This window comes from Mytilus californianus, unplaced genomic scaffold (assembly GCF_021869535.1).
Source record: "Mytilus californianus isolate M0D057914Y unplaced genomic scaffold, xbMytCali1.0.p SCAF_10, whole genome shotgun sequence".
NCBI lineage: Eukaryota > Metazoa > Mollusca > Bivalvia > Mytilida > Mytilidae > Mytilus > Mytilus californianus.
The window spans coordinates 30879960-30906135 of record NW_026262582.1 but is presented as its reverse complement, the minus strand read 5'-3'; the positions used below and the strand labels follow the sequence as shown (position 1 = coordinate 30906135).

The window sequence follows — 26176 nt, the reverse complement described above, 5'->3', positions numbered from 1 at the left end:
AAACGCTTGTGAGCACTGAAGGGTAAAGATTGCTTTCATTTTGCAATTTTGTGAACTTAAAATAGAACAATGAATTGTATTAGTGGCCTTTTATAGCCGACCATACCATATGGATTTTCTCATTGTTGAAGGCCGTACAACTGCCTATAATTGCTTACATCCACTTCATTAGGTGGACAGTTGTCTCATTGGCAATCATACCACATCTTCTGATCTTTATATGAACTAAAATTCAAGTTGAGTTATCTTCCTTTGTTCAGGATTGTAACATTTGCAGTTGAACCTATTTTATAGCAGATTCATACGCCATGCATTACTTAAGTAATGTTTGATAAAAAAAAAGTTATCTTGACAATTATGGCAAATAAAATAAACATCCTATTGTAACTTAAATATCTTAGTGTAACATATCATAGTAACATGACATTGACCGGATTAAATCTAAAGACTGATCACTACAATGCACAATTTTGCTTGAACTATCAAAAGTAGTGAGAAACCTTGGAAGATATAACTATCAAGTCAGTACCATAAGGACCATGATTGTATTTCGTGCTATCTTTACTTAAAAAAACAGTGTTCCAATGTCCCCCAGCAGATGCACATATGTTTATCTGTCAAAGGTCAATAATTGCAAAAAAATGTGTGGTTCTATTCAACTTTTTTTACAAATATGCTTCAAGAACTGAGGACACGAAATCGGTAGCACTGTTGTTTTCTATATAATTTCTTTTTCAAAGGGACATAACTCCTGTCAAAATCTTTGATTAACACTGCTTATAAAACACTTCTTTTCTTATAAAAACCTTTGATATCACTTTCTTAAATTCACACAAGAAATGTAGGTGTGAAAGTGTTTCAGTGTTTCAAATGCAATGTTCCACATAAATTACATTTCAAAGGGACATAATTCCTGTAAAAACAGTTGATCTGAAATGATTTTCAAACTCAACCAAGACATTACTTATATAAACCTTTGATATAAATTCAAAAAATTTGAAATTTAGGCTTGAAAAGATAACAATGCAATTTCATAAAGATTTTACATTTCTAAGGGACATAATTCGTGTAAACAATTGTTGATCAAATCTGAATTTGAATATGATGAAGACATTGCAAATATTAACCTTTGATACAAATTTCATAACAATCCTATAAAAATGTAGGCTTCAGAGCGATCACAAAGAAATTTTCAACATAATTATATTTCAAAGAGGCATAACTCCTTAAAATAGTTTCAAACCTTTCCATGATCGGAGAGAATGACAGACGGCAGACACAGGAACTGATGGATGTCCTGTATTTCTATGTACCCCACACCACTTTGTAGCAGTGGACATAAATATTGATAAAAATTTACTGCTGCCCATACACCGGAGTATTTTAAATGTTAATCCTCTTTACAATACACATACATATACCAGTCAAGGGTGTAACTTATATAAGTTATTAGAGAAAAATAACATACATTTGTTATTGTGAACTAAAAAATTAAAAAAAAACTGTGATAACATATGTATGTTACAAGTTTCAAAGGGGCAATTTACATCCTTTATTTTGTTAAATTGTATACAAGTTCTATTGATATTATTATTGTCTTTATCATGTTTATGTATACTAAACTTTAGAAAGATATAACAGTTCATAGTTTGCCAATCATGCATAGTATACCTATGTTATTACAGAAAATATATACCTGTAATAAAGAATAACTTAAGCTACATGTATGAAAAACATATTGATCGACCGATTTTTTGTGTTAAACGTCACTTTCAGCATTACTGGCCTTTTCATGGCGGTACGTTTTAATTGTTGGAGTAATCGATGAGAGTCACCAACATTCGGTAGGAAAAATTGCAAAACTAGTCAATTACGATTGAATGCACATCTGACACACACAGGATTCACAGTATCAACCTAAGTCTTGACGTGCTAGTGAAACAGTAGATGAAGTTCTTCGATCACTCGGTTGCTGTATACTAAAGGGTGTCATTACAGCTTCTCTACATCTCTTCAAAGCCTTTGCCCAAACATATATCACAATGTATTTTAATTTACTGTAAGAAATAATGATCAGAGCATGTAATGAGGTTCTGCGCAAGATTCCAAGTAATTTCCAAGTGTCTCATATAATAAGTTACATGTACATGCCTGTAATAACTAAGCCTTGTTATTACAGCTTTTTGTATGCCTTAAAAGCCTTGTCTCAATGATTTACCATGGTTGATCAAAATTGTATTATTTGAATTAGAAAATTAGTTATCAAAGTTATGTATTAAGTTACTGCGCAAAGTTTCAAGAATTTCCAAATGCCCACTAAAAATAAAAGTATTTATGATATATTCAACTTAAATAACAAACATATGTTACTACAGATTAAGAAAAAAAGAGTAGACAACTCATGAAAGTATCTGTAATAACACATGTATTTTATTTTTCTCTAATAACTTATTTAAGTTACACCCTTGACTGTATACTGTAAGTTCAAAAACTATTGCGAGGTTTTTATTAATGCGAATAATACATCTGGATGAGTATCACAATAATAAGAACTTGCATTATGTTATCTAATACATATATCTGAATGAAAAATTCCCTGAAATCGCAATAACTAATCTTGCAGTTTTGTTTATTCTTCAAAAATCGTAATTATAAATGCACGCAATAATTTCTAAATTTCACAGTATTCAATTATACATGAATGATACAAATACATTAGATGACAAATTTAATATCAGATTTTCTTCAAGCATTTTAACAAAGCATCTCTAATCTTAATCCTGACAGTCTCTTCTCCATTACATATAATATGTGTATTATCTGGCTCTACTTGAATCAATGTATCATCGTTTGGCTGAAATATACATAATTCATTTGAATTTTGTATAGATATAGTGAGACAGATTAATTGAGTTGTGTTAAAAGTAAAATAACAAAAATACCGAACTCCAAGGAAAATTCAAAATGGAAAGTCCTTTATCAAATGACAAAATCAAAAGCTCAAACACATCAAACGAACAGAAAACAACTGTCATAGTCCTGACTTGGTACAGGCATTTCCTAATGTAGAAAATGGTGGATTAAACCTGGTTTTATAGCTAGCTAACCATCTCACTTGTATGACAGTCACATAGAATTCCATTATATTGACAACAATGTGTGAGTAAAACAAACAAACATAATAATTTTATTTCATAATAGGTAAAAATGTCAAAAATTGTGGTGCAGTGTTTAGTCGCCAACCAACCAGGCAATTGTTCAACAAACCTTTTTTATTAAATCTATAAAGACGTAAAACAGCTTGTACATTTTATTATCGCTATTTTCTTACATTTTGCTTTGATAATTTTTTGTGTGTGAACAGTCTAGGAGGAAGTGTTTTCATCCTCTAGCAAATAACAACTTCATGATTTCCTATTGGCAGCTTTGTAACTGGGAGAATTCATTAATATATAATTTGTTATTGTTTTATTGATTTTGTAATGCATGCTACCACAGTTTTAAGACTTTAAGGATATCTTTTTCTGGTTTTTATTTTATATAAAAATAAGAAGATGAGGTATGATTGCCAATGAGACAACTATCCACCAAAGTTCAAATAAAGTGGTTTTATTTTCTATTTGTTAACACTTCCTGAGTTCATGCCTGGTATCTGATGGGATTTGTGTTGCTCAATCTCTAGTTTTCTGAGTATTATTTTGTCCTGGTTTTTAGTGGGATTCATGTTGCTTGATCTCTAGTTTTTTTAGTAGTATTTTGTCCTGGTTTTTAATTGGGTTCAAGTTTTTCAATCTTCAGTTTTCTGAGTAGTATTTGTTATAGTTGTTTTTTTCTTTATGTCCTTTTCATTTTAGCCATGGTGTTGAATTTTTATTTGACTTTGTTCTTGTTGCCCCTTGGTATATGTTATTGCACTTCATTCACAATTTCATAAACTCAGGATAACTTAGAGCTTAATATATTGTATAGACACCTATATAATAGTTATGACTGTATCTTGTTCTCTAGATGTTTTCTGATTATTTTTGTTATTGGGTTGCTTTCTCGATGATGTAAACCTAATCACCTCCTCTTAAATGTACAAAATATACTCTTTCAAGAATTTTATAAATCAATCATTGTTATAGACATATTTTCATCAGATCAAGATTTTGGCACATGGGTTCTTACCAAATCAACTATAGTACATCCTTCGCCAGTGTCCTCCACCTTTATATCAACAAAACCATGCTGTTAACAAAAACAAACAACTATTAAAAAACTGTTCCACAAAAAATTACTATGTGGTCTTTAAACAAGTTCGCTTTGACCAAAGATGACCACTTTTTTTTCATATATCAAATTAAACTTTCATTTACAAAAAAAAAAAAAAAAAAAAGGCTCTGCAATAGACCTACAAAATTGAAAAAGATAAAAGCTTAATTAAGAGGCAGGGCTTCCAAAACGGTCATATTTTCCAGACAATTCCGGTAAACTATATAAATGACTTGTTGTGCCGAGGCTGAAACAAACATTTAAACATAGTTCAGAAAAAAATTGAAGTTTATACGATCTTTTTGACCTGACCTTTTGCCTTAAACAGCCACACATTTCCGGTCATATCAGTGACATGATGAATAATTACTATCTAAACAAACCTCCTTTAAAAAGGTAGTAATAAAGGTTTTAAGTGAAGAACCACGTTGTTTGAACTAGTACATTTGTGCGCTGGTGCGCAGGTGTGAGATTTAGTTATGCATCAGAATTTTCCAAAATGCTAAAAATATCATTGACATCTTTATCTAAACGTCCTTTTGAGTAATTTTCTGCAGAAATAATGTAGAAGGAGCAACTTAAACTCATTATTGTGCTTTGTAAACGTACTGGATTAAACGTATTTGTCTCTGGTCCGTATTTTGCCATTGTCAAGTCAACATCCGGTAATAGGAAAATGTATTTTTTAAAAAACGAAAGTGAAGTTATTGACAGCTTAATTTTGTACAAATAAAGTCTCTTAGGCAGATGCCCAACTGATTACTATGGTTGCCTTTTGTTACTAAGTCTTAAGAGATTAAAATTGGGATAAGACAACAAAAAAAATGTCCAGCTGGCTTAAATATTTTTTGGAAGCCATGATAAGAGGGCTGTGTTATAATTAGTATAACTCAAATACTCTAAATGTATACAATCGTGAAAAGAGTAATAGATCAATACCTTAGTAAGAGCTTCTACAAAAGCAGGAATATTTACATTCCCCCACATGTAAGTCTTTTGTCTATTCACAGTTCCGTCAGCTTTTCTTTTAGTTCCTGAGGACACTTCATCTGGTAGTTTCTAAAGTATAATTATAAAAAAGTCTTTTGTTTTCATTTTATTCATGAAATACTGAAAATGCGTCTAAGTTCAAAAATTTGCCTGTTCTCATTCTGTTACACAAACAGATTAAAAATAAATAACAAAATCCAGATTACTTTGAAAGTTGGTGATTTGCGTCATTAATGATTAAATGTATAATAAATTTGTCAAAAGGAGCTGTTTAACTTATTGGTTACTGAAAATAAAACTTGTTTTAATATGAAAAGATGTTTATCTCCTACAAAGTATAGATCTGCATTATAAATATCTCACCTTCAAAATATACTTGTTGTCATGACAACATAATGTTCCTGTTACCATGGTTATATTATACCCAGATCTAACTTCCTGTGGATCAAGGGATGCTGCAAGCTGAAGTGAAATAGATTTAAAATGTTTGTATGCCAAATCATTGGAATATCTGTTGTAATTTGTTTTGCTATTTACTGATAATTAATGAATTAAAGAACTTTTGTGAGCACGCTCACATACCCCACGCCCCCACATTGACAATGAGCAAACAAAATCTCACAAGATGCCAAAGTGTCACAGACTCATAACTCCTACAAAAGTCAATTGATAACAAGAATGTGTCCGTAGTACACTAATGCCCACTCGCACTATAATTTTCTATGTTCAGTGGGATCAAAACTCTAATTTGGCATGAAAATTAGAAACATCATATCATAGGGAACATGTGTACTAAGTTTCAAGTTGATTGGACTTCAACTTCATCAAAAACTACCTTGACCAAAAACTTTAACCTGAAGCAGGACAGATGGACGGACGAACAGACAAACGGACGCACAGACCGAAAAATATAATGCCCATAAATGGGGCATAAAAATTTCTTATGGATATGCACATTTACATATTATGTCCTTATTATCTACAAAGTTTCATGAAATTTTGTTGTGTGGTTTCGGAGGAGTTGCAATGACAAGAACAGGACTGACCGACTGTAGTAAATTGAGGCCAGTAAGTTCAAAAGGGCATAATCTCAAAGAAGAAAAAATGGAATCATAATTTCCTGTCGATATGCACATCTACATAGTATGTCCTTATTATCTACAATGTTTCATGAAATTCTGTTGTGTAGTTTCAGAGGAGTTGCGATGACAAGAACAAGACTGACGGACGGAGGGATGGACGGACGGGTCAAAAACATTATACCAGACCCAATACATTGCGTGGGGTATAATAACTATATGCTTCCCCCTTTAATGGGGTACAGAACACATAAACGAGTTTAGCCTTTAGAAAACAGCTGAACGTTTTAATCACATACTATGAGTAAAGAGAAATCAAGCTTCTCTATGATCAAAATTAGTGTTTGTCCAACTGCTACATATCCAATGAAATTATTTCTGTAATTGTGTGGTGCAAATTTCTTGAAATTTCTAGATTTTTGTCAGAGCAAATATTTTGTAAAAATTTGATGAAAAATAAAGGAGCCAAATCTATTTTAAACAAAGTGTTGGGTACTCCCTTCTTATATAGCTCGATGTAGTATCAAATTTATATAAATCAGGATTTTTTAGTTATTTATAAATCTGTATCTAAATAGTGATACACTGATAGAAAAAGCTCACACATGTGATCCCTTGTTCATTTTAATAAATGAAACTATATTATAGATTTTTGGGGGTATCCAAATCATAACAAAATATTTGTGTATTTTTTAGTGGTGACATTATTTCGCCTTGCTTGCATGAATATTTAGACATTTGATTACCTCAGGAGTGATTTCTATAGTTTCGAACTGTCGTTTTATTGGTAGTGATATGACTTCCCCTCTTCTATATGTCAATGGTGAAGGTTCCTGGAAATAAAAATTTCAAACTTAATTTTATGATAATAGTAATACTTGATCTTGTTTTTATGGTGGTTTGTCAAAGTAGGATCCTCTCTTATATGATAACAATAGGTCAAGAAAAATTTGAAAGTTAATCATTGCACAATCAGCTAGAATGAGCTGAATGTGACAAAATGCATTAATGAATAATTAGTATCTGCAGAGCCTATTAATTTTACTTCTCATAGCCACCGGTCATCCTGTGATATTTTTCATCTATGAATAAATGCTAATTATCCCCAATGTTTACATGTAATGAATAATTATAGGTTTCATAATGAGTACTAATTGGATACAGCTTGTTATCAACTCGAGTAATTTAATTTCAATATAGTAATAAACGAGCTTTGGCTTGTTTATTATTACTATTCAAGTTGAATAATAAGATTTGATATAAGGCAATATCCAATTCTCACAAGTTGTTAAACCAATTTCTCTTATGGTCAGCACTCTCATTGAGTTTAATTAAAAATTCTGTGAATCGTTGATTTATTTTTTTGCATATATACCAGTATGACTTCATATTTATTTTTCCAGCGTCAAACTTAAACATCAGACATTTCAAAACTTTTTGCACACTTCAGAATGTAAGGTGAAAAGTGTGAATGTATTGTAAATTGTTGAAGAAATCACATAATTATGTCCGTTGCCATGGACAAAATGTACATCATCTTAACCTTTGAAAGCTATCAATGACCTAACGATTAGCCAATGGAAATGTCGTAATTTTGTCTCGTGATGCTGGATAAGCCAATCAAATTTACACAGCTTTTGTATCACTTTTTCATCTTTTCATGCAAGACATAGATAACAGGTCACAACCATAAGAATATAATAAATAGAGAATATCATACGGCTTTTTCAATATCACACCTGTATCAACCCGAGACACCAATATAATCACAAGAGCTCTGCACGAGGGATTATATTGGCTGAAGGTTGATACGGTGTGTGATATTGAAAAAGCCATATCATATACACTTAATTATATACATGTTGGTGATTTACTTCAAGTACTCACTACTAATCTCTCTTATGTATTTTTCACGAGACATGACGTAATACATAACAGGGTTTGATAAAGCTTTTGTAACCGTGACTGATATCGATTATGTGACGTCATACAGATTAGGGGTTTGATAACGCCTTTGCAACTGTGACTGATATTGATATCATCATGGTTGACTGATACAGCATGACTGTCATAGATCATATAGCACATACAATTTACCTGTATTTACTACAAAGTATCTAATAAATGCCACTAACAGAAACTGCTAACCTTTCCAGAACACCTAAGTTCACTACAGGTTTTTGACTGTGTTTGTGTTGCTAAATCTTTAATTTAAGTAATTGTTTTTGTCTTTTCTTTCTTTTTCAACCGTTTTTTTGGGGTCTTTTATTTCCCCCTTGGTATTTTCTCAATCTTTTTGAAAATTCTTTACAGAATTAAAGAACCTTTGTGAGCATGTGCCCCTACATTGTCACTGAACAAATCTCACCAGATTCCTCATATTAAAGACACATAACTCCTGCAAAAGCCAATTGATATTAATTTCTTCTAGATATCCACATCTTAATATCATGTCCTCTTAACTACAAATTTTCATGAAAATCTATTGTATGGTTTGCAATGACAATAACAAGACAGACAAACAGACAGACAGACAGACAGACAGACAGACAGACAGACATTCGGACGGACGGACAGACTGACTGACTGACTGACTGACTGACTGACTGACTGACTGACTGACTGATGGACGGACGGACTGACGGACGGACGGACTGACTGACAGATGGACTGACGGACTGACTGACTGACAGACAGACTGATGGACAGAATGACTGACAGAATGAAAGACAGACCCACTGAGGGACAGACGGGTAAAAACATCATACCTTACGTAACTTTGTTGCATGGGGTATACTTACATATCTGGTATTATGAAGAATTTAACTTACCCAGTTAATGACAAATTCTGTTTTATGAGGCATTGATACTGGAGGTTGTATATAACTGTCTATTATGGTGAATTTAACTTACCCAATTAATGACAAATTCTGTTTTATGGGGCATTGATACTGGAGGTTGTATATAACTGTCTATTATGGTGAATTTAACTTACCCAATTAATGACAAATTCTGTTTTATGGGGCATTGATACTGGAGGTTGTATATAACTGTCTACTATGGTGAATTTAACTTACCCATTTAATGACAAATTCTGTTTTATGGGGCATTGATACTGGAGGTTGTATATAACTGCCTACTATGGTAAATTTAACTTACCCAATTAATGACAAATTCTGTTTTAAGAGGCATTGATACTGGAGGTTGTATATAACTGTCTACTATGGTGAATTTAACTTACCCAATTAATGACAAATTCTGTTTTATGGGGCATTGATACTGGAGGTTGTATATAACTGTCTACTTTGGTGAATTTAACTTACCCAATTAATGACAAATTCTGTTTTATGGGGCATTGATACTGGAGGTTGTATATAACTGCCTACTATGGTGAATTTAACTTACCCAATTAATGACAAATTCTGTTTTATGGGGCATTGATACTGGAGGTTGTATATAACTGTCTACTATGGTGAATTTAAATTACCCAATTAATGACAAATTCTGTTTTACGGGGCATTGATACTGGAGGTTGTATATAACTGTCTACTATGGTGAATTTAACTTACCCAATTAATGACAAATTCTGTTTTATGAGGCATTGATACTGGAGGTTGTATATAACTGTCTGCTACAACTAAATGTGTTGGTTTCAGATCTTTTATCAACTTGTTGGCTTGTGAAAATCTTAAGCAGGTGTCTATTGGACAGTAACATACCTTTAAAACAAGATCAAAGTACTGTCATACTCTTAATTAGTAAAATAGAACGGTCATATGCTTCACTAGTAAAGCAGGATTAAGTTAAGGTTAAGGTTAAGGTCACACAGTTTGCTGATAAAACATGATTGAAATTATGTCAATATATCAAAAGTAAAGTTTGCATGATGCATTTCTACAGTTAAACAATTTCTGACGGAAAAATGTCCCCACCAACACCAAAGAAACAGTATGGATCATTTTTAGTAAATTTTTTCGTATCACACTCTGTGTAGTGTAAAATATGAGAAATATCTCTTTATGTGAGAAATAGATAACCGATCACATCCATAAGAGAATAAAGAATAACACATATTACAACTCATTATTGTCAGGCTGCTGACCATGGACGTCAGCAGTAAAGAATATCAATAATATCAAATATCACTAAAAATTTGAATATTCCTATAGTTACTTACTTCGACATTTGGTCTCATTGGTAATCATACCACCCCTTCTTATTTTTATATCACAACCATTATTAACATCACTATCAGTATGAATATCAGTAGAATGTTGAAATCAATATAGCAAAAATGTAATGATTTCTTTACCCACTAATTAGTATTTCCATATCTATTCGGTTTTTCTTTGTTTTAAATAACAGGAATATTGTTTATGTCCAAGATGAAAAGAAATGAGTCTCAGCTGACCAATGATAAATTCTGGATCAAGTTTCTGTATTACAAGGTCAGAACAAGGTGAAAGCATATGATCAAACAATTTGTAAACATTAATTAACATCCATTAAATTAAAAGAAATATCATATTCTCACCAAAGAATTGTAAAATTATTTATCACAATACCACCCTGTTTAATTATAATTCAGATATGTAACGTGTAAAGGAAGAACTTTAAATTAGAATTAAAAACCAATTGTTCTTTGAAGGTCTTTCCACATCAATTTTCTAAATAATTGATAGGAAGCTACTTCTGGTTTACTCAAAGTTATTAAAGGGAAAGTCCGTGATTTTTTACTTATCATCTAAATATGTTCATCTTAACATAAAAAACACATTCACAAAGTTTTAAATTTATATTGTTTCTAATAACGGAGAAAATCAAGTATTTGTAACTTTTTTGGTTGACCTACGTCACTGGGTTGTGACGTTTTAACCCGATTTGTTGAATCATGGGAAAATAAAATCTGTTAAAGTCTTTATTGCTTATCAGAATTTTACGTAATTAAAAGCGCACAGATGACCGTAGGTCGTAGTTAATAACCACAATATAAGAATGAAAGAAAATGAATATGTGTGTACCGTTTTGTAATGATTGAATAAAACTTCCTATATGAAGTTATCTAAATATAAATATTTTCGAATAAATTTCATAAATTATTGAGATTTTTTCATAAAATATCTATAGAACATTTTTACTGATATTGAACTGAAAATATTTTAAGCTTTATTTACCATTATAACTTTGATTACCATTTCAATGCAAAATATTTGTGAACAGAGTGTGTATATTATTTTGTAAAGTCATTGTTTATTTCTCGATTTGAGGAGAATTCGTTTGAACTTTCCCTTGCAGCAATTTAGCCTCAGGTGTACACAGGTGTGAATTCAAGCGAACACAGGTGTGAATATTGTCATTTTGAATGGATTAACAGAAAGAGTATAGCGTGTTTAATATACCCAGATGAAATACCCGATGACAATAGAGAAACAATAAATAAATTGTATAAATTAATTGAAAATTAACATTCAACTTTTAATTCCGGAAGTGTTACAATATTAAAATGGAACAATTTTGGGTTACGTTCTATGCAATTAGCATAAAGTTAAGATATGAAGTTAAAAGAATAGTACTTTTAATCTTAAAAATTAAATGTTACATTTCCCAATTAATAATCATTGCACATCTGTTTAATTGACTTTACCGGAATTCTTTAACTTGTATTTAAATCTGGCGATGTTTAAATGCTAACAATCGTAAAACTATCGCAATTTTAAAGTTTTTAATTGAAAAAATACAACAGTACAACATGCATGATTTTTTTTTAATTTTCTTATTAACATTTCATTCTTACATAATTAATTCATTTGACAATCACTTAGATAAATTATTTGTGAAAAGAATACCAATTATCGTTTATTTCATTAATGAATATACATACATTATAAATCTAAGCTAATACATTAATTTGTTTGAGGATTTTTTTAGGATAGCCGTCATTAATCCAAATTAGTAATACAGTTGTTGTAATTAAAGGCATATCTTAGTAATGTATTACTGATATTGACGATTTTAGAACAGTTCGTCCCAACCTCGTTGTTCTTGAAAAAATCTTTACTAGTATACTTGTAAGTTTCCTGACGTATATGCGCCATTGAGGATGAGCTCCAGAGATAGCAGACTAGTAGAGTATTTGTTTGTTGGGGCAGGAGAGGCGATGCAACCACTTGTACAGATAAACAAGCTTATGTTGTCAACACTACCAGAAAGAGTTCCCATCGTCGGAAGGTTCCAAGAATGAACTATTGACATGTCTGACTCTGAACAGTTAGTAAACGGACTTAACAATGATCTATAGACATCGATCGCTTGTTCTTGATATTTGAAACTGCATGCATATATACGTTTATGAGAGTGATTATTTATCTTGTGTCTGACGAAAACTAAATGCCTGCATGGTTATATCTTGCCAGGTAAACGGACAGAAAGTCACAGGACAAAAAGTCACAGGACATAAAGTCACAAATTTGATAGGACAAAAAGTCACAAATAATTTGTTGACAATTGTTTGAATATATAAGAGAAAGATCTTGAAATATTTTCTTTTTATTACATATATTCATTTTTAAGTTTAGGAAATTGTTCATTAGCCTTGATAAATGAAAATTTTTTATTAAATTTTAATCATGCAAAGGATATATTTCTTGCCACAATGAAGCCATTTAAGTACCAAGCCACATTGACATATTGTTTTCATAACAATTATTTGATCATTATTGATATTTATTGAATAAATTTTATTTACAAAGTTGCTTCATATATAATAGTTCAAGAAAAAACAAAAATTTTATTTTTTAAATTAGTGTTTTGTTTTTTAAAGAACAATAATCTCAAAACTGATTTGTGACTTTTTGTCCTGTGACTTTTTGTCCGTGACTTTTTGTCCGTGACTTTTTGTCCTGTGACTTTCTGTCCTACATTCATCTTGCCATACGTTTGTATTGGTTTGGTGGGTGTTCACTCAAAATCGTAATTCAAAAATTGTGTTTGTGAGATGTAGATTCACTTCAATACCGAATTTCGTCTATATATTTCACAAGTGTATACCACGGAAAAGATCTGAAGGTATATTACTCCCATTTTGTTTGGGTGTGAACCATTGATGTTTACAGCAATATTTAATGAATAAGATGATGATGGAAGACAGAACTATGAGCGTCATGTGGCAAATATTACATGCATGTCGGACCATGAGTTGTCAATGTGTATGAAAAGATTTCCAAAACAACCATATTGAGTAGGAATTTTCACATGCTATACTCTCGTACTAGTATTACAGGGTTCTTGTGTCGATTAACTGGGACACACATCTTTTACTTTAAGATGTATGAAAGGTTCTAAATATATATATATATCTTAAATGTAACAATAATCAAACGCCTAGAGGCAATCACTAAAATGATCTAAAATGGTATGAAGTTTTTATACAGATTTATTCTTATTTACACAATCATTAACAAACTAAATAAATTTAACAAAGTAACACTGTGACACTACGTTATAACAAATGGGATACTAATTATTTTTAACCATGCTATGCAGAAACTTTACACATCAAGCAGGAACATATATATTAATATACTGTTCCCAGCATCAAGTTAGTGCACGTGAATACCAATTAGGTACACGATGTGTGATTTTTTATAACTAAAAATATCAAAGCGAGCAATAATTTTTTCAAGCAAACATTTTTTTTCACTATGCCTCTCTTTATCTCCGCTCCTTTACAATAACTATTTCGCTTTTCGTCGATCATTCTCTATATTGTTCTCTATTCGGTTATTTTTTTTCACTATGCCACTCTATATCTCCGCTCCTTTTTCCCATGTCGTCCTAATCCTTATAAAGATAGAGACATTAGACATAGAAGGGGCTCTCTTATCTTCAATGAATTAATATTGATAGTGACTATAAGTGCTGCATTACTTTATATATCTGCATGTTTGTCAATTGACAAAAGCTTGTATTTGCGTGAAGAATTTTTTTTTTCAAAAATATGGTCCAGAATCATGACAAAACAATATTCATTTCAAATGTTCAAAGGTCATGTTTATAATTTTTTTAAACTTATTATCAGCAAAAATAGTGGATGATATTATTATCAGAACATCATTCATTAAAAGGTGGAATTATAATTTCAAACACACACAAGATAAACAACGTTAGACACAAATATATGGTTCAATAAATGTTACCTGTGCACACCGGGTACCTCAATAAAGAGGACATGCATGAACCTGTATTATATAATTGTGTAATACGAATTTTTAGTTGACAGGATGTCACTGGAATACCCAGGTCGGATGTGTATCTAATATACGTCCTTGGAATACCTAACTGAATGTGTCGCTCTGACACGACATCTATCAATAATTCTGACATACCTATTATCAATTCGGGAGGAAGCCAAAAAATATATATAATAAAATAACGTAAATATAATTTAAAAAAAAAAAAAACCTATAAATTTTTCACCGAACATACCAGATAGAGTCACACATTTAACTGTAAAGCTAAGTGTCTTTATAAGTGACCGTTCAGAATAGATCCCGTATCAATTTGATATAATTTAAAGATTAGTTAAAAAAAAAAACTTTTAATAAAAAAATTGATATGTCCGATATTTCGATATTTACATATCTATAACCTGGGAATATTATACTATATCAACATATTATGTCCCAGCTAAAACCTCTTCCTAACATTGCTCCTTGTCAATAGCCGTTAAATATCATAATTAAAAAAATGTTATTTTATATCGTATAACTTTATTAATTGAAAAATTATCTTGTCTAAATACGGAACTATTCTTTATACAAATCAATGCACTTTATATAAAAGAGGCATACTAATGAATCTTCTGTAAATCAGTGATTGTTACAAGAACACTGCATTTGTCTTTCTTATAATTGAAACTGTTCTTCCTCATCAAATCTATAATTTTTTTTTGTTATTAAAAAAGGATAATTACCATCGAATCTCCCTCGAAACAATATTGTTCAAAATGGTCTTCACACACCAACTTGTGCTTGCTATAGATGCAACTATTTGCTGTTAGTTTAAGGTTGTACAACCATGTCTGATACAATTCTTTCTTTTTTTGTGGGATTAGGAAAACTATGTAGACTTTTGTCATAACCTTGTCTGACAGAACAACCGTACGCTTGACAAGACATTTGACACTGAATAACCGTCTACGGTAATCCCCAATTGATGATGGGAGTTTTAACGCACGGTCGGTAAATCCCCGATTCTTTTTGTTCTTTGTGGTTTATAGATATCACGTGACTTTTTAGATCGAACATGCCGACAAGATGGCGATATGTCGAGAACTGATAGTGAATTTCAAAAATCGATTTTGATCTCTTTACATAGAGAATAAAAGTTTTTTATTTATGAACATGTGGTTTTTTATGCTGAAAGAACAAAATATCAATTTTTCATTTTTTTGCGGAGTTTCCCTTTAATAGCATCAAAGTATAGATTTCTTCATACTGATTCAATAAATAAATGGTTTCTATATACTTTTGCCTGAAATAAGGGAGATAATTGCCAACTTCCGGTTTAGAAAATGTCACTTCCGGTCTCGTATGATAGCTTTATTCACACTGATTCCAAAAATATATAGTTTGTATATACTTATGCCTGTAATAAGGAAGATAATATGCTACTTCCGGTATATAAAATGTCACGTCCTGTCTCAAATGATAGGTTAACCTATGATCATTCAAAAAATATATGGTGTCTAGGTACTTTTCCATGAAATAAGTGCAAAAAATACTACTTCCGGTTCACTCAAGGTCACTTCCGGTTTACTTTTTTCAAGATCATATGTCAACCAACAGTTTGCAAAAGACCCTATGGCTTTATCATGTACCAAGTTGGAGTAATAATCAATTAACCTTAAATTGAATCATTTCAGGGACAATAACTCCTATTAGATATCATTGGATTGTTTCAGACCAAATGCATCATATCTTAATCACAATTAAGCAAACATTTTGCACTAGTTCTTTAATTTGTAATTTTAAAAGTGACAGAGGAGATCAAATAACAAGGAAAAGTCAAAATTTAGAATATGACCTTGACCTTTGACCTTGGCCTCAATTTCATTTAAATGAACCAAGAAACTCAAATCAATATACCTTAGGTCTCTATCACTTACCATTCATGCTATACATTTATATATCCCTTATGTCAAATACAGAAGGGGAAATAACTCTCATATGGAGTTTACGTATCGCTTCGGTCAAAATTGGACAAAACATCCTGAGGATATAACGAGCAATTTGGTAAAATAAATTTGTCGCTTTCTTTTGCGGTTACGGAGGAGATATACGCACATGGAAAACAGTGTTCGGGGCGATAACTCCTACAAAGAAAAGTATTCGGTTAAGCAGGGTCAAAACTGTTCGATATCATATAAAAAACATCTAAGCGACATCTTGCGAAACAAAAATTTATCGCAAGAACAAAATTTGGCGGAAGAAAAAAAAAATTAAATAAAAAATAATCAGAAGAAAACCAATAGGTCTTTCCACAGAAAAGTGGAAAGACCTAATTATAAAAACAAGTTACGAGTATATCAAATTTAAAACCAAGGTTTAAAAGGGAAGCTTTTTATATCAGCTTTAGATTAATGTTCAGTAATGAGTATATTGATAAAATTAATTAATTTCTTACAAAATATTTAAGTAAAAACAGGTAAATGAAAGAAACATCAGTTTGTAAAGAGTAAGTTCTTTTGTATACTTATTTTTTACTGCCGATTTCTATCCAACCCAGCTCACTTGTAATTGGTCCTAGCTATTAGTAAGCGGTTGTTAAAAATTGCACAAATTATCATGATAAGCATACCACGATTCCTAATTCAAAGCAGGAATTAGGCATTTGACCTTTGAAAGTCATCAATGACCTAACAAACAGTCAATGAAAATGTCACAATATCTTTTTATGATGCAGGATAAGCCAATCAAATTAACACATTTTAGTATCACTTTTTGGTATCACTCTGAGTGTAAAATATGAGAAATATCTCTTTATGTGAGAAATAGATAACAGATCACATCCATAAGAGTATATAAAATAACACAAACCATTATTGTCATACTACATGCTAACCAAATATAAGGATCCTGAGAAAAAAATGTGAAGAAAACATTTGCTGGACAAAAGGACAAGATAACTACAACATAGCCCCAACTTATAAAATTTGGTGTATAATATCTTTTTTTACTTTTTTAGACATGAGAACATCAACCCTGAAATAAGATGAAGACTTACTCTAATCTGTAATGGTTGATATGGTGATAAAGCTTCGACAAATGGACAAGACAGACAAACATACAAGATGTAAACTTACTCTAATCTGTAATGGTTGATATGGTGATAAAGCCTCTACAAATGGAAAATCTGGTTCTGAAAAAATGATTTAAAAAATATATGACCTGTCATGTTCTGTAAACATGGTAAAGAAAGATATGTTGATAATTATAGGTTATAATGAGTCAGAATTTGATATTGCTTGATATCAACTCGAGTTATCAAATTTCAGTAGAATAAAACAGGTAAACAAGCCTTCAGCAAGTATATTATCATTATTTAAATCAAATAAAGAGAGTTGATATCAAGTGATATAGTCTTGTGATGCTGGATAAGCCAATCAAATTAACGAAGTGTTCGTATAACTTTTTCCTATCACACTGCATGGAGTGTGATACGAGAACTATCTCTACATGCAAGAAATAGAAATCAGGTCACAAGTACAAAAGAATACCTACATGACCTATACATATAGAAAATCTGGTTCCTGAAATTTAAAAAATAGAATTTATTGCTATTTTTATAATTGATCTCTCTGTTTGATAATTCCTCGACTCTGATTTTGTACTCATTTTGGGATAATTTAAGGTTTTTTTTAAGAGGGAATAAGCCACATGCATGAACCACTATAATTTTTATTAAGCCAATTTAAGGAGGTGTATCTCACCAAATGTACCTTTGTAAAAAATCCAATGTTTTTTCAGAAGTAAATAGACCTTAAAATTACAAACCTGTGAAAATGATTGTATTTGAAGATGAATTTCCCCACATTTCCAGGAAGTGTACAGCATCTCCCATTCTTAATGATGGATGACCACTGAATACAACACATGGGGGTTTAAAATCTTCACTGAGGCCATCTGAAATAAAAACAAAACAAACACATAAGCATTATTTGACAGATTCAAATCTTTATCAAAAGCAATGTGAAAATTCAGAATAGAAAATCACCTACCTAGTTAAAGATTACATATAACATTATATAAAGAATTACAATGGCAGATAGTAACCAAGGACAACCACTTGGCTTAGGCCAGGCACATAAATAATGTGGGGGTGTTAAACATGTTTTTATCCTGCAATCGACCTTTCTACTATACTTATACAGGTGTACAGATAACACGAAGTGATAAACGTATACTAGATGTATACAGTCTCCTGGTATCCTGCTTCTGTTGCGAGCGAATGGTTATGTCAAATTACTGTTTACGACACAGTTCAATTTGGGGTCCTCATTGCGGTCCGCATTTAAGTCATGTCGATTTCTTTCAAAAACAAATTCAACAATTCAGATGGAAAAAAAAGTACAAATTTAATTGCAGGATAAAGACAATAACTGTTTAGTGTCTTTAAATATCAGCTGTATTTGTACTCGGCTAGAAACAGGAGTCATGCGAGCTTTTTCTTAGCCTCATGCAAATACAGCCGATATTTAAAGACACTAAACAGTTATTGTCTAAGTAAGTGCTAAACCCTTAGCCTTCCAACAATACAGAGATCCATGTTTAAACAATATGTCATGGGCAAAATCGCCAAGATTCTAAAATACCGTTGTTGACAATATATTTATCAGTGACTATCAAATATTTGACTAAAACTATACAAAGCTGTATAATGACATGACAATTAAGACTGCAAAACTATTTTCAGCAAATTATTTGTAAAGTGCTTGTATGATTCCACTAAGCTGCAAAATATTATACACAAATTTGCGATGTTAAGCTAAATAGTGAAAAGTTTTATCTAACAATGATGTTTTGTTGTTTTTTTTCGACAAAAATCAAATTTTTGAGTACAAAATGGCTTCCATGAATAAATGATATATAAAAACTTACCATGAATACTTTTGCAGTTTTTTAACCTCCCAATGGCAACCAGCTAAAAAAATAGAGAAAATAGTGATGAGACATTTCAATATTCAATTTCAATTAAGTGTTTTTGCTACTAAAATTTATGATAATGCAGAGTACATAGAAAGCAACTCGTCAATTCAGAATCTTCAATGAATATGTGAGAAGTTTATGACCAAAAATATCCTAATCATTTTGAGTTCAAATTGGGTTATCTCCCTTTTACCAGAAAAAAAATCTAAAATGAAAATATCCAAACACTAAAAAAGATTGATTGATTGATTTTGATGTTTTACACTACGTTCCAAATGTATCAAGTTCATTTTATGACCACATTCCCGAGACGATTGGAAGCAGTAGTTTTTTATTGGTTCACTTGACTCTTATTACATTGTTTGTAAAAGGATATAAAATGAAAAATGGAAGTAACCATTTCTTTTCTCTGAATTCTCTTTTTAATGAAACTTTGTTTAAAACAACTTTTGTTGCATGATGTCATGATGTCAGGAGAGTAAAGATTTAGTCACATGTGAAATATCAGTTTTCATTCGACAGGATAATTCCAGTATTTCGTCACAACCATTGTAATAATTTTGCATAATGCTGAAACAACTCTAACTTGGGGGAATGGGTCCATTTACCAGACTCTGAAATAAGTACTAACCTCTGCATGAGGGAATGGAGCTTCTGGTAGGTAGACACGTGACTGTTTTGATGCTGATAACCTGCAAAATATATATTTGACTGAATATTGTAATTTCATAAACTTTTGTTATGTTTTCATTACTTTGACCAATGTGACAAACTAATAATTGTTCATATGATTTATATGAAGGATAGCCTGATATTGCATACATCAATCTCATATTTAATATAGTCAACAATGGCAATAATAAAAACATGCAATAATTTCTAAAATTTAAAGTTTACAAAAGTATAAATAATCATAGAAGGTAGAATGGTTATTTGCATGCTAAATGGCCATAATTATATTTATCATGTTTTATGCAACAAGTAAGAAATATGGCATATTATATAAAACTTTAAAATTATGTTTTGTTCATTATAAAATTATATTATTATTTTACTTAATACTATTTTCCATGGAAATAGTGCCCTATACAATCTTCAACAACTGTTGATTCATTATTATTCATGGGATACCAATTTACATGGATTTAGTTTGGTAAAGGTAAACAAATGTTCAACCAATTACAAATTTTCTATAGGCTTGCATGCAGACTTTGGCAAAACCATGAAATCAAATATCCATGAAAATACAATTTTTCCTCAATCCACAAAAATGGGTACACATTATAAACTTTGTATATCCCAAATTGTATTAATTTAAAAATATAGGTACAGCATTCTGCGTTTATGAATCCTAAAAAAAAGCCATACCTCTTATCAGGCCAGTTTAATTAGGACTTAGGTAGATGTATAGATGTTCCTTATCTTATTATGGCTTTCGATTTTGAGGTTATTTCAAGTTTATTTCTCATCAACTTTTAATATTTTTGGATAGCCTACGTTTTATTTGAGTACCTTCAGGGGGAAATACATTTTAAAAATATGTCCTTATTAAAGATTACTCATATTTTTGGTTAGTTTTCTGCTGGTGAAGTGGTAGCCTTGAAAGAGGGAATACTAAAGCAATCTCCTCTGAATGGAAAACAATTTGGTATCTGAGTTATCTCTCGTAAAAAAGTGAAGTTTAAATTTTTGGAATCTAAAAAACGTTTTTCTGTAAAATAAGCTGAAATCATGAGATGAAATGAAAATTACTTCGTAATCGAAGTTTGCAGTTTTTTTGTTATTGCAGAAACATTATGACTAGATAGGCTTCACAAAAATGAAATCTTGCCTTATAAATTTTGATTGTAATATTTGCATGGTTAATTTCTGGAAATCGCAATAAATAATCTCACATTTATAAACACTTACAAAATCACAAAAATAAATACATACAAAAAAATTCTGAACCTATTCATCTATCATTTGTGTCCCATACTACCTTATATGTCAGTTTTACTGGACAGTATTTGGATTTAGTTAAATTTTTAACAACTTCTCATTTAGTTTTTTCAATATTCATTTGTATTTTCTAAAACTGTTAAAAGGGAGATAAAAAGAAAATGTCATTGAAACAGCATCAATGAGACCTGAAATATGATACTAGAGGTGACAAGGTTTCTAAAACTGGATTTAATGTTCTTTTATTGTACGAAATATACATTTGTACAAATAAGTGACTTATAGTCAACTTCTACTTCATTTTGTCACTCGTAGGGAGCTGTCTTATTGGCAATCATACCACATCTTCTTATTTTCATCTCATATCAAACACTTATCGAATCAGGCCTTAAGTTGTCTGGTTTGAATTGATTTACATTTGTCATTCTGGGGCCTTTTATAGCTTACTATGAGGTATGGGTTTTGCTCATTATTGAAGGACGTACCAGAGCTCCAGATAAGCTGCGTATTTGCGTGATCACGCAATACAAATGATTAAAAACCCAATGCAATTACCCATTGCAGGGTTCAATAACCCAATTAATTCAAAGGAAAACCCAATTATATGCCAAAACCATGAGTTCTTAACGCTTTTATGCGCTATCGTTTGCGTTATTTACCCTTATCTAATTTCAATCGTCGCGTAAATCTATTTTTATAATATTTATAATTGGAAATTTCCTTTCGTTCTAAAAATAGAGCCTGCATCAAGTAGCTGAAATGGGTCCCTGTTGGAATGTTCCGTTGCTCAAAAGGTACACGTGTTTATGAAAACATTTCGATCTTCTCTGGGTTCATCCAATTAGCGTTTGTCATATTTTCATATTTTTTTCGAATTGCTCGGGACTTACAATGAATTAAAACGAAAGTAAATGTCCGGTAAAAATATTGAATAGAAGCATGTTTTCAGCTTCTTTTTGATAGCTGAGGACAAGTTATGATGATAACAAGACTCAGCTAGTGTTTTATGAAGCGTCCGTCGAACGCACGGGCGTGTTTGCGTACCTTAACGAGAACATTGCTAGAACGATAAACACGGGGTTTCTTCAAGAACGAAATCAGTTGGAAAAAGTGAAAGGCCAAATTAATTATGACATGTTATGTAGTTGGAAAGCATCGGAAACCAAAAGTTCTAATAAGGGACAACTTAACCCAGATTTATGTTAATTAAATTAAACAAAAACATTCAGGTATAATTTTAGTTTATATATTATTTTTTCATTTTTAGTTGATGAGTGAATACACATATCCGGTTTTTTTTTTACATCAATGCAGCTTGACACTTTCTTTATTTTGGTCTAATTGTTCTGTATGCTTAAGAAAGCTGTCTTATTGGCAAGTGTTATTTATTTATTTGATGTTGCAGAATTATTTGTAAATTGAAGTTGAATGTGGTGTCCGTAATTTATTATTTTTATTAAAAAGTAGATCTGGCAAATAGGTGAAAGGACTGGCAAAACTTTCTTACAGCACCTAAATTTCACATATATTACATAAAAATCTTAACCGTTAAGCCACACCTACCCCAAATAAACTGTAGGATATCATATGGGATCTAGAAAGGTAATTAGTTACTGTCCAACTAGTGATACCAGCTGCAGTTTATATACGTTGCGAGAAAATACAAAACTGGAAGAACGTTTAAAACGGGACACAAATCAAACGTACAATTGCTCGTCAGTGAATAAACCAAACAAAACAGCTAGCACATATACAAAGAAAGAAACACATTAAAGATGGAAAAACATCTTGGGTTGATATAATGTGATTATAACATGCCTAAATATTCAATATTGTGTTGGTGAAAAAACCCAATACATTAAGGAGCTTGGTGGTGAAAAACCCAATTTGATATTTGCTTGAGGGGTGAATCGGAATTGATAATGCAATTAAAAAACTCTATCACCCAATTACATAAAAAAATGATGGGTAAAAACCCCAATTTGTGAATTCTTATCTGGAGCTCTGACGTACAGTGTCCTATAGTTGCTCACTAGTGGAGAGTTGTCTTAATGGAAATCATACCACATCTTTTTATTTTTATATATAATTTTTATGATTAGTTATCATTCCAAGGGATATAATTGTACTTACCATTCTGCAAATATATTTGAATATGCTAATGCACTATCTGACACAGGTGATACAAAATACAATGGAACTTGACTTAAACCACAGCTGTCTAAATGTCCACTTAGGCATTCAAATAAATCATAGGTTATACCAGAGGGGTAACAGGGAACCAGAACGTTTCCTCCATTCTTAAGGGTAACAGCTGGAATAAGGTTAAATGATAAATTACCAATGAAATCATCTTGTAAAAAATAACAATATAAGGACAAAATTAATCATCACCATTTTCAATAAATTGCTTCGCAGCGTAGCTGGATACGACCCCAGAGGTCCAACCCTGAACAGTTGGGGCAAAAATGGACACAATATTTGCCCTTGATACAGGTCTGAATTTGGATTGTAATTAAATATTTGACACATAATAGGTTTCTGACACAGAATAACTGTAGTCAAAGAACTTAGAATTGGTTATATGATTTGAATTAATATTCAATTTTTTGCTTTTGTGCAATACACCATGCTATTGTAAATTGAACCCCCCCCCCCCCCCCCCCCCAAAAAAAAAATATTTACCCTCCCCCCCCCCCCTTTTTTTTTGCTATAAAGCAATAAAAATTCGTAAGGGTTCCGCGTAACCCAGTGTCTCGCCTACTTTTGCTGTTAATCGCAGGCTCAACAAAAATGAGGAAAAAAATTAATAAAAATATTCCTCTCTATACTATCTTTTGATTGTAAGTAACTTCTGTCCAAGTTTGGTAAAAATCCAGGATGGTTTTTGAATCTAATAAATGTTTTTAAAACTTTAACTGCAGACTGTATGTAAAGTTAACTGGAAGAAAAACTAAGTCCATTTATAAGTAAAATATGGAAAAAAATGGAACAAAATTTTATCAAAATTTCCTTCTAGATACTAGCTTTTGATCAAAAACAAGCTTCTGTCCAAGTGTGGTACAAATCCAGGATAGTTTAAGAAAGTTGTTAAAATTTTTAAAACTTTAACCACAGAGTGAATGTAATGTTAACTGGCAGAAAAACTAAGTCCATTTATAAATTTTTTGCGGTCGTATAAAAAATATTTTCCATTATAATTTTTTGTCAACATTTTATTTGAAAAGATCAATAAGCCACAACCGAAATAACATGTTTTAAATCAAACATAAAGTTTACTCTTTTGAACTTATTACACCATTACTTCACGACTCCATATAAATAAAATAATTAATGTTGTTCTGCAAGTTTAGTGCTGTTATTATGTCTTGTCATTTCTAGGAGCTGAATATTTGGAGTGCCTTTGAGTTCCCATGCACTTGTGATTTTTTTGTCTCTTGACAGCCTTATTCATAAGGTCATGCCTTTCTCAAACAGTCAAACTATTTATGACGTCCTAAAAATTAGAAGGCAACAATCTCTTGTCTTTAGTTTTCTATGTAATATTTTGTTATTATTTTTATGTCGTTCTTATTTTTTGCCATGGTGTTGTCTGTTTTTATTGGAATAAACCCTTGGTATTTTCTCTATTTTTTTCTCATAAAATAAACAACCAAACAAAGAGAAATAACTGACCTGCATTTACACAGAAATCTCCTATCATAGCATCAGGGTTGTTTGATGGTGTTTGTGTTAAACAGCTGAGTATCAATACATCACTATTTCTCAAGGAAGCTTGGTCTACTGGCTGGAAAATAAGTGATCAGAAATTAATACCAAATCAATCTTGTATCAATTTGTTAGAACAGTATTTTAGAATAAAGAATGGAAACGGGGAATGTGTCAAAGAGACAACAACCCAACCAAAGAGCAGAAAACACCCCAAGGCCATCAATAGATCTTCAAGTATCTGTTTTATAGCAGTTTTCAGTACAAACATTCCAAGTTATATAAATTAAATGTAATAACTCCATCATCATTTTCTTATATGCACATTTATATGGATCCAAAACAGGTTAAATTTTCTTCTGTTTACAATTACTATTCTATTTTCTAAAACTGAATCAAATTTTACAAACACTATATAAATAACACATAGCTGAGAGGGTGACAGAGCAGATTGTTACCCCGAGAAAACATTGTCAACTGAGGCGAAGCCAAGGTTGAAAATGTCTTTTCGAGGGGTAACAAAATAAATTTAATTTATTATACTGAATGTTCTGTTATTACTGTCTATTAAATTTCAAATTCAAAGTAATAAACTATGTCGTCTTGTACATAACAATCATCCGTATTTATTAAAGCGCATACTTGAGCAAGCGTCACCGTAAAGGGTAATAGAGTATTTGCCATGGGATAGAGTAAACTGTCTCCATCGTATCAACCAATCAAAATCTGGCATTTTGACATGAAGTATAATAAAAGTATATGTATGTGTGTATGTAAAATTGAGAATGGAAATGGGGAATATGTCTCTTTATGGCATATACAAATAATTTTTTCCTGTAGATAAAGAAATACCAACCTTTGGATGAGTGGTCAAGGTGGAAGTTCCTGATACATAACACACCTACAAATACAATATGATCAAACTTCAAAGTTTCAATATAATTATAATGCGGCTTACTGATTCCACAATTAAGAAATTTTAAAACATACATTGCAGTT

The 26176-nt window shown here is 31.3% G+C and overlaps 1 protein-coding gene across 4 annotated transcripts in view; it reads right to left on the bottom strand.

Annotated features, from left to right (window-relative positions):
- Positions 1 to 2348: 2348 nt before the first annotated feature.
- Positions 2349 to 26176, bottom strand: part of LOC127717921 (integrator complex subunit 9-like) — a 51264-nt gene continuing 27436 nt past the window's right edge. For all 4 annotated transcript variants that reach the window (XM_052223788.1, XM_052223789.1, XM_052223790.1 and 1 more), the window contains 13 exons: positions 26034 to 26078; positions 25145 to 25256; positions 23603 to 23783; positions 20160 to 20220; positions 19481 to 19523; positions 18377 to 18505; positions 17686 to 17741; positions 9893 to 10042; positions 7070 to 7156; positions 5608 to 5706; positions 5194 to 5313; positions 4171 to 4230; positions 2349 to 2854 (listed from right to left, as the gene is read on the bottom strand). In XM_052223788.1, the coding sequence (XP_052079748.1) occupies positions 2735 to 2854; positions 4171 to 4230; positions 5194 to 5313; positions 5608 to 5706; positions 7070 to 7156; positions 9893 to 10042; positions 17686 to 17741; positions 18377 to 18505; positions 19481 to 19523; positions 20160 to 20220; positions 23603 to 23783; positions 25145 to 25256; positions 26034 to 26078 (1263 nt within the window). In that variant the 3' untranslated portion in view covers positions 2349 to 2734. The remainder of the gene's footprint in view (positions 2855 to 4170; positions 4231 to 5193; positions 5314 to 5607; positions 5707 to 7069; positions 7157 to 9892; positions 10043 to 17685; positions 17742 to 18376; positions 18506 to 19480; positions 19524 to 20159; positions 20221 to 23602; positions 23784 to 25144; positions 25257 to 26033; positions 26079 to 26176) is intronic.